This window comes from Ylistrum balloti, unplaced genomic scaffold (assembly GCF_031769215.1).
Source record: "Ylistrum balloti isolate Yb309-2 unplaced genomic scaffold, AGI_CSIRO_Ybal_v1 Utg369876, whole genome shotgun sequence".
Lineage (NCBI taxonomy): Eukaryota > Metazoa > Mollusca > Bivalvia > Pectinida > Pectinidae > Ylistrum > Ylistrum balloti.
Window position 1 is genome coordinate 1,003,603 of NW_026782016.1, and position 9,914 is coordinate 1,013,516.

General features: G+C 34.8%; 1 protein-coding gene across 1 annotated transcript; it reads right to left on the bottom strand.

The window, feature by feature from the left end:
• On the bottom strand, positions 1-3,387 carry LOC132546215 (heat shock 70 kDa protein 12B-like). Its single transcript, XM_060209925.1, has 5 exons — positions 3,292-3,387; positions 2,741-3,055; positions 2,241-2,459; positions 1,916-2,072; positions 1-1,070 (listed from the first exon to the last, which is right to left on the bottom strand). The coding sequence occupies exons 1-5, from the start codon at positions 3,385-3,387 to the stop codon at positions 1-3; spliced, it is 1,857 nt and encodes a 618-aa protein (XP_060065908.1).
• Positions 3,388-9,914: the final 6,527 nt, after the last annotated feature.

Sequence of the window (9,914 nt, forward strand, 5' to 3'; positions counted from 1 at the left end):
TTATTCTAGAAAGTTAAAATATGCATTTGTTTCCTTCTGCGTGTGTATATCATACGCTTTCACCTCAATCTCCGCACCACCAAACGTGAATACCACATCCACTCCTCGATCCAAGCCCCTTGTTGTATCGGACATTTCAACAATCAGTTCACCAACACTTTCAACGCCTTCTTCAATTACATACATGGGATTTGGATCTGTTGTGGTGTGCAATCGCACCGGGAGCTTTTTCTGGTCTTTTTCTACAACTGTATAACGATTTGATTTGCCACTGAGACCAACCGGTACTGCATCTCCAGCACGTACGTGTACAGAGAAGCCACCTGCACAGCGCGGTCTCCCATCACCTCCTGATACCTTAAGCCGGGGATCATGTACTCCTCGAATGAATGGAATATCTGCTGCAACGCCGTAGGTAAGTCTGCTGATCCTCTCGATGACGGCTTCTAGTTCATGTCCATTGATGACAGCCCCAATGAGCACAGCGAGGCCAGCTTGGTTCGGAATCACAAGTCTTTTGTTTGAACATGATCTGGATATTTCGGTTTGTAGAATCGGGCATTCCGAAAATCCTCCAACCATGATAATGGCGTCGATATCCTCTACCTGTGGCTGATGAAGAAGGTCTGTGACCTGGTTTATGATGTTTTTAACCGACGGTTCAAACAATTTCCGAGCGATATCCGATTTGATGCGAAGCTTGTCTCCTTTCCAAGTCAGATTATTCGCAAATTCTTCATGGGCTTCCACCCTGTCTTCTACGGATTTTCCCTCGTTAATCTCTTCAAAAATATCATTCAAACTACACGGGAGGGTAAAAGTAATTTTCGAGTCAGAAGTAAATTGAATACACCTTTTTTTGGTTTCAAAGCTTCTTTGAAGTTCTAGTAAATCTGAAACATGTTCACGTTTGAATTTTTCAAACACATCAGAGCCCAAAATATTAGCCAATAATTGCTCAAATTCTGTGTCGACCATTGTTCCACCCCAGTCTCCCCCATTGGCCATATGGATCTCCCTCAGCTGCAGTCCGTCCTCCACTTGATGGACAGTGATATCCACAGTTCCTCCTAAAAACACATGCTGATGTATATGCACGAGTTGGTAGAATGACATTCATTTTGACAGAGATAACGTGATGTTTCGCTCAAAGAGATACTGTACAAATTATTGGAGAACATATCCCAAATTGCAATATAAATACTTGCATATTGAGTTTAGAATGCTGATCATATGATACACTTTGATACCAGTTTGTATAACAAATTCCTATCTGTGCATTAATGATGCTGAAAAAATGATTCCGTAAAATATGATCAACAAAACTAACCGAATTATCATTATCATGATATAAAATGATAAATCTAAGGTAGCTGATGATTAAATCAAAAGAATGAAACATGACTATCCTACCTAACATAAAAAAAAAATAAAAAGTTCCGGGGTTTTTATTTCATTTACACTGGTATCATCATTCGAAGCAACTACTGATGTCCAGCGGATCTTTTTATCATAAGATAATATGAAAATTTGCCAAAAACGAAAAATGTGGGTGTTGATATACATGAATGAGAATGTCAATGAAACGAGAGGCCATATACATATGTTATTTTGAAGTTTATATGTTTATTTTCATATGCTGAAGGCATAGCAAATTGTTTTCCCTAACTGTGATCGTTTAAGTTTAGATTTCGTCTATGATCAGTTCTCTCAAGGAAAGTATGAAAGTCTACTCATGAATGAACCAGTTGCTGATTACATCAATAAGGTCATGCTGTCATGTTGATTGAGTCGTAAATCAAACACATAATGGAAGATATGAGATCGGAATGAGACTTTAAGAAAGGTTTACAAGGAAATCCTTAATTTCTTACATAAGGAATAAGACCAGGTCCAAATTACATCTCAAACTTACCCCCCATATCCAATACCATGTATTTGGCTCCTGGTTTGAAGATAGAGACATTGCCCGCTTTTCCGACAGCCAGATCACTGACGGGGAGGTACTTGCAGTACAAGGCCGCAGCCTCCGCTTCGAGTGCCATCACCAGTTGTGGACCGGGTATTCCTGCCTGTAACATAACAAAATGTGATGGTAATTTTTTTTTACAAACTGAATCAATATGATTACTTACTAGAATTATGGAATTATGGAAAACATAATGCAAATCCAAAGAAAGTTTCATCAACTCGATTCATATTTAATCAATTAATGACTTAATCAATTAAACGTGCATTACCTTTTCAGCACATTCTCTCATGAACTGCTTGGCTTTGTCACTCCAGATTGCAGGCATTGTCAGTACCCAACGGATGTCAGACATCAGAACCTCTGCACCTCTTTCCACGCATTTCGCTATTAAATGGTCCTTTAAAAAGCGAATGGAGCTAGAAAACACCTTCATTGCCAGCATTTCCCTTCCATTCTGATCTTTTATTTTCATAGTCCGGGATATTTCCTAAATGGAAATAATTGGATTGTTGAAAAAGGACATGTCATCAGGTCAGTGTAAATTGGTGGAAGCATAACGTCCTACTATTTCAATTAATGGTGAAATAAGGAAGCATAGAATGGATTCGCTACAAGGTATAACGTGGGTTATTTTACAGTATTTAAAATGTTTACCGAGTGTTTATTGTGACAATCACCATGTAAGGAAATAACATAAGAAGACACTAAAATTGTAACTAATATTCAATATATTTTCAATTATCTCAGTGGAAGTAAATACCAAGATACCTTCTGTTCATATAAACACATCTTAAAACGGCGAAAAAAGTACCAAGACCCATGTTGTTTGTTATCTAGCAGATCAGCGTACTTGTCTTCTGCTTCAAATCCGAAAGAATGAAAACTACCATCTGCTTTAAAGAGAATACACGTGGACGTCTTCAGAGACAAAAGATTGCCCGATTCGGCGGTCCATGTCATATTTGAAACTTTTAACGGCGATATTTTGTATTCAAACTGACTTGAAAATGCATAACCAGAGTAAGTTGTCCCGAAGTCAATAGCAGCTGACAGAATATATGGCATATCTTTCATATTTTTCTTCTGAAAGCAAACAATACACCATCCATTTTACATATGCTATAAAGTATTACATTTCAAGAGACATTTAATGTGCTTTAATTGAATAAGGAAACACAGGATTAACATGACAATGAAGGAAAGATTAATTTTACGTTTATCAACTTGTAATATAAAAACATCGTAATTTTAGTAAAACTTAAACATGATGATAATATATTTTGGGGAATTAATGTGAGACGGCATATTTGATCATGTACCTGGATACCTAGCCTGACAGGATCTATACACCCAGGTGGTTTATATGTGGTCTTCGGATCCGGCTTAAATTTTCGTGCGTTTTTAGCAGCTGCCATTTCACCCCGTTCACTGTAATGTAAGTGTATAATAACATTAATCACACATAACGAAACTAGCAAAAAGTGCAAATAAAGGCGAAACATAAAAATCTGTTAAAGGAGCACATTACATTGGTTATTTATAGTTTGCTTATAATTCTCTCAGAGTGGTCGGTTCGTGCTACAGTAGCGCACTCATCTTTACCATGCATTAAGAAAAACAATAAGTTACCTGCCTGAACACGTATTTCCTCGGATATTACGGTGTACTCCAACACTAAGACTTCTGGTGCATATTAGCTCGGAGCGTAAGTCAGTTATATCGAGGAAGTAAAACTAGTAGAATCATATATTGTTTTTTTTTATTGTGTTCGACTATGTTGCTTGCGAAAGTCTATAGTTAATATATGGTCAAATTAGATTAAGAAAGAGACGTAAAGGAGTATGAAATCAGAAACTCAGATAAAAGCTATTTACTGACATTCAAAGAAATTCCTTTTTAACGACAATTCAAAACTCTATTGACGAGCTTTAGAAATGACTGGCTTCATTTATCAAATAAAAAAAAATAAACGACCGAGTACTATACCACAGTTTTCAGCTTGACGATAAAAAGAAATTAAAAGTTTCGTCCCAGCCCTCTTTTTTAATGTAGGCAGTTCTAAGGGTCGTCTGACAATAGAAAAGGGCGTTTTCTAGCGGTCGCTTTCGCAGTTTTAAGACACTATTAAATAACCATTTTCTTTGATAGTATCAATAACAAGCTGATGAATAAGATCCCGAATACCAGTTATCGACAACATGTACCATACGAAAAATGTGAAGCCAATATTTTTATCACATCTGGTCAGTGAAAGTTAAATACCTCGATATGAGCCACATTTCCTCATCAACGAAATATTTTTTTCTCTTGTTAGTATTGTTAACTGTCATAATGATATGACAACTGTTCACGTGTAAAATGGTATGAAGCCTATTTACGTGTAAAATGATATGATACCTATCCACGTGTAAAATGATGTGACACCTATTCACGTTTCTTGCAAGTTGATATTACACAACTTTAGGTAAGAAAAAAATTAAGGCAATTATAAGATTTCGTTATCAGTTTTTTCTACCGTTGACTGGCTTTATTTTACCAATCAAACAGCTGTAGCCGAACAGTTGTGTGACATTCATTCGATATTTTATCTCAAAGCCACAGAAATTGTTAGATCAAATTCATGATGTGGCTGTAAATTAATTGACAGAAATGTATTGTTGAACTTCTGTTATGTTCATCTCATATCAGTAATGATTGTTCAGGGCGACATGTCATAACACATTAGATGTCAACAGCTAGCATGTGTGACGTACATGTAGTCTCTCTATGTAGTTTAAACATTTTTATCCACTTATATTTACAATATTATCTAATGGTGTGTATACGTATGTTCTTGATAACCATCATATGTGTACATGTAGCAGAGAGGTCTTCAAAGGGCTTTACATAACAGATTGTTTTATCAAAGCTGTCTGATATTTCAATTACCTTATTGATAAGTAATGAGATAATGTTATGATATTGGCAAACACCAAAATAATTATACATTCATTCAAAATTTAAAGGTGGATACAATTAAAGTTGTGTCACAAATAAGGCATTTACATAAACAAAGATCTAATTACATAGTTTATCACCTGAATGACTCTGTCAGATTAAGTACACAATTTGGTAAAATTCCAGAAAAAAAAATATCTTGTTTATAAAACTTTATATAACATTGTTATATATTAATGTACGTCATTTCTACTGAAATAGCAATGAAGTAAACTTCCTGGTTCAGTTCTGAGTATTTAAAAAATATTTATATATACATAAATGTTAATAAATATGTGTCAACATATTGAAGGTATTTTGTAGTATCGGTTTATTTGTAATTAATGATTTAATGAAGTTCCTCAATCTGTGACTTAACTTTTTACGCAGTATCATTACATTCACTAAGTAAAGGTATTATTTACGATATAAAACTTCTAAGTAAACAAGAACAGACTTGATAGTCAGCAAGGACGTGGCTTAATAACATACAGCTTGAAGGTTGAACATTCTTAAAAATTTTAAGTAAATGCTCTGACTCTCTAATAAACAGTGAACGAACAAATTGGCGACAGATAAAGAGAGGGTGACTAGAGAATTACATCAATAACTTCTACAACATATCGTTTTCGCGGTTAACACTATAAATCGGGAAGATGACTATGTTAGTCATGAGATAAATCACCCCCGTGTATTATATTAAATTTACTTAATTGTTATTTATTATCTTGTCAAATTATAGGACAGACAATTGATATATAACGTAATGTCTTAAATACCGTCAAGTGATATACTTGAACAGCGTTTACCTGTAGATGTAATTTATGTCGTTACCAGTACTTAAGAACCTTTAATCTCTATTAGGACACATTCAGATGTACAAATGTACCAAAGAAAATTGTGTGATACTGTTATAACTATCAGTCTACGTTTTAAATAAAAAACAAATTACTTGAGATACTGCAGTACCTTTTAGTATATATTATATGTAACAATAGTTACTGTGATGCAGTATCTATTATATGTAACAATAGTTACTGTGATGCAGTATCTATTATAGGTAACAATAGTTACTGTGAATAGTTACTGTGATGCAGTATCTATTATATGTAACAATAGTTACTGTGATGCAGTAAGAAACAAGAGTTTGGTATAGTTATATCTCTCAGTATCTACTATAGGTAACAAGAGCTTCTGTGATACAGTTGTACCTCTCTATGTGTACTGTAAGTAACAAGAGTTCCTGTGATACAGTTATATCTCTCAGTATCTACTATAGGTAACAAGAGCTTCTGTGATACAGTTGTACCTCTCTATGTGTACTGTACGTAACAAGAGTTCCTGTGATACAGTTATATCTCTCAGTATCTACTATAGGTAACAAGAGCTTCTGTGATACAGTTGTACCTCTCTATGTGTACTGTAAGTAACAAGAGTTCCTGTGATACAGTTATATCTCTCAGTATCTACTATAGGTAACAAGAGCTTCTGTGATACAGTTGTACCTCTCTATGTGTACTGTAAGTAACAAGAGTTCCTGTGATACAGTTATATCTCTCAGTATCTACTATAGGTAACAAGAGCTTCTGTGATACAGTTGTACCTCTCTATGTGTACTGTAAGTAACAAGAGTTCCTGTGATACAGTTATATCTCTCAGTATCTACTATAGGTAACAAGAGCTTCTGTGATACAGTTGTACCTCTCTATGTGTACTGTAAGTAACAAGAGTTCCTGTGATACAGTTATATCTCTCAGTATCTACTATAGGTAACAAGAGCTTCTGTGATACAGTTGTACCTCTCTATGTGTACTGTAAGTAACAAGAGTTCCTATGATACAGTTATATCTCTCAGTATCTACTATAGGTAACAAGAGCTTCTGTGATACAGTTGTACCTCTCTATGTGTACTGTAAGTAACAAGAGTTCCTATGATACAGTTATATCTCTCAGTATCTATTATAGGTAACAATAGTTCCTTTGATGCGATTGTACCTTTCAATGCCTGCTGTAAGTAACAAGAGTTCCTATGATTCGACTTTGCCTCTCAATATCGATAATAAGTAATAAATTGCCCTCTCAGTGTGTACTATCAGCAACAAATGTACCGTCATAGAGTTGTACCTCTCAGTGTGTACTATCAGTAACAAATGTACCGTCATAGAGAGGTACCTCTCAGTGTGTACTATCAGTAACAAATATCCTGTCATAAAGTTGTCCCTCTCATTGTGTACCATCTGTAACAAATGTCCAGACATATGTGTAGTCCTCTCAGTGTGTACTATCAGTAACAAATTTACCGTCATAGAGTTGTACCTCTCAGTGTATACGATCTGTTACAACTGTCCTATCATAAACTTATACCTCTGGTGGTGTACTCTCAGTAGTAGCAAACATGCCATGTTGTAAAATGTTACTTTTCCTGTTTGTACTATCAAAACAATTATCCTTTGATACGAGTATATCCCTGAGTGTACACTATTTATTATCAGTGAAAAGCTTCTACGTGATATTGACATGTACCTGGATTGTGTACTCTCATAAAGTCTTTGAAAGAGAAAAATGATGTTACTGTATGTTGTGTTATATCGGATCGGAAGACCTGTTTCTCTAATAATAGTGCGAAGGTAGTGGTCACGTAGGATAATATGGAACTTGATGTTACTAGCAGCACACGGTCATAGTTCTAGGTAAATCAGACGAAACATATAATGACTATTTGTAACTAAAGCATACTAAAACCGATTCGTGAATAACAGAGGTCAGTCTTTCATGTACATTAACATGGAATGATGCTTAATTCATACGTAGCACATAGTACGTAGTTCAGTAGGATTGATTTCATTTTGTACAAGGTTGCAAAACCACATAAAAGATTAAAAACTTTACCACCTAAGATATGTTGGTTTTTTTGGGCACTGTGATACCTATGGCATAAAAAGTCCATATTAACGAGTATCAAGTTCATAGAAGAAAATGGAGAAGATGTGTCAACTAAACGATGGCAGTACCCTAGCTTTTGATCTGAATCAAGATCGCTTTGAAAATTGCTTCTAAGTCCACATCTAAACGCTATTCCAACATCAAGGGGTACCCTGTCTTTGATGGAATTCTTTATTCAGACAAAGACCGGAACAAAACATGGTGCTAGGCATTTTGTGTTGGCACTTGATCTTAAGTGATAAAAAATAAACATGATCCAACGGATTTTTTTTAATACGAGAAACCGAACTGACAAGGGGAAAAAAATCATAATTTTATATGTACTAAGCTGACTCCTGGGGGTAAAATTCTGTTTGGTCCGAAAACTTTATTGTAACAATACTATATGAAAAACTATGACGGTATTGATCTCTTAGATAAGCGGACTATATCATAAATGGTAATGAACTTCATAGTGTAACAAAGCCAAAAACAATGAAACGAGGTATACAATTTATTTCATTAAGTAGGTTCTTACAAGCCATAGTCAATTAAGTATGATAAAATGTGAACAAAAATACATTCCAATAACAATGACATATAAACATGTTTTAAAAACAACTATGTGCATACTTACCGTCTATCTAGGTTAAGTATATTTGAATTTCGTTCTAATTTTACGCGAGCTTTTTTCTTATTGATTTTATTGTTGTATCTTATTGTAATTCGTAATTTGCCTATATGTATACTTGACTTAAGACGGCATAGGTACATCAATGTCAATATAAACAATATGTAATGAACAAACACGCCAGAGAGAATTCCAAAATTTTCATAGAATCTTAATTCAAACTCAAATTCCTTGAATCTAGGGCAAGCTGTGGACAAAACATATACTGTCACGTCGACTCCTTAAAAAAGTGCAAAAATTAAACCAGATATCCGGAAGACACAGCGTCAGTGATTACTATGATTACCGTAAAACTTCCCTATAATCGTCATCAATTATCATTTGTGAAAACCTATGTTTTGAATTTCTCTGTCAGTTGCCGTCATCTTGCACAAAATTCTGATATCTGGACCAAGCCATTGGGTACTGAATCAATGACGACAAGTAAATACCAGAGACTAGATAACTATTAGGGGATAGCAGTGTCGTGGTATACTTTCACATACTGCGACACTTAGCGGACATTATTATCACGATGCCAATCCTGAAATGTCAAAACGCAGTAAGGTTATCTCTATTCTAGTTCACATCCATTTAAACACAACAACGACAACTTTATGCCATTTTTTCAGAAATTGGTGACTTTACCCAGAATCCATGGCATAGATAACATTCAAAATTAGGCGACCGGTCTGGGTCGGGCCTTTGTTTTTGACGCTCTTACTGCTGAGGTCGTTTAGAGTAATTGATATTATTATCAGTAGTCATCCCGGCTAGATATTCAAATAACAGATTAGCGGACGATGTGGCGAGGCTAAACTTCTTCAATTGACAATCAAATGTCTAGTTATATCTTAAATTATTAGAATAAATGTTCTTTAAGTCGGTGTTGTTTCCCGAAGGGTATCACATAATTTCATCATAAAGTTATCTTTAATTCATTTCTATTTAGATGACTTATGTACAGATACATATATACTGAGTTGTGAAAATCATGTCGTGTGTCAATAAATCGTTAGGAAAAAATAACAAATTCTTTTGAATTATGCTATAAGCAATTTGAGTGTGAATTATGTTGTCTATAAATGACATGGGAAATATGTCAGCAGCTAGTTGTGGTTTGTTTACAAGACTTCCGGAACAATAACAGTTACGTGTGGCAAATATTTAACGATAATTAAAACAATGGCCTCGTTGTTTTTCAATTGTGGACTACCACCGAAATTGTCTTTAGATGGAATTATGAAATACACATATGTCTCCAAACATAAATCCTAATTAATCACAGATCACAATCAAAATATGTAGTGATCATTATAACATTAAGAGATATATTCTGAACAACCTTTATACTGATATTGGAAAGATTTCCGA

Excerpts from the sequence above, each read along its gene's own strand:
- LOC132546215 (XM_060209925.1), bottom strand. The coding sequence starts at position 3,387 with ATGGCAGCTGCTAAAAACGCACGAAAATTTAAGCCGGATCCGAAGACC. Across the intron at positions 3,056-3,291 it reads CTGTCAGGCTAGGTATCCAG|AAGAAAAATATGAAAGATAT; the intron begins GTACATGATCAA and ends GTTTGCTTTCAG. Across the intron at positions 1,071-1,915 it reads CATGGTATTGGATATGGGGG|GAGGAACTGTGGATATCACT; the intron begins GTAAGTTTGAGA and ends ATGTGTTTTTAG.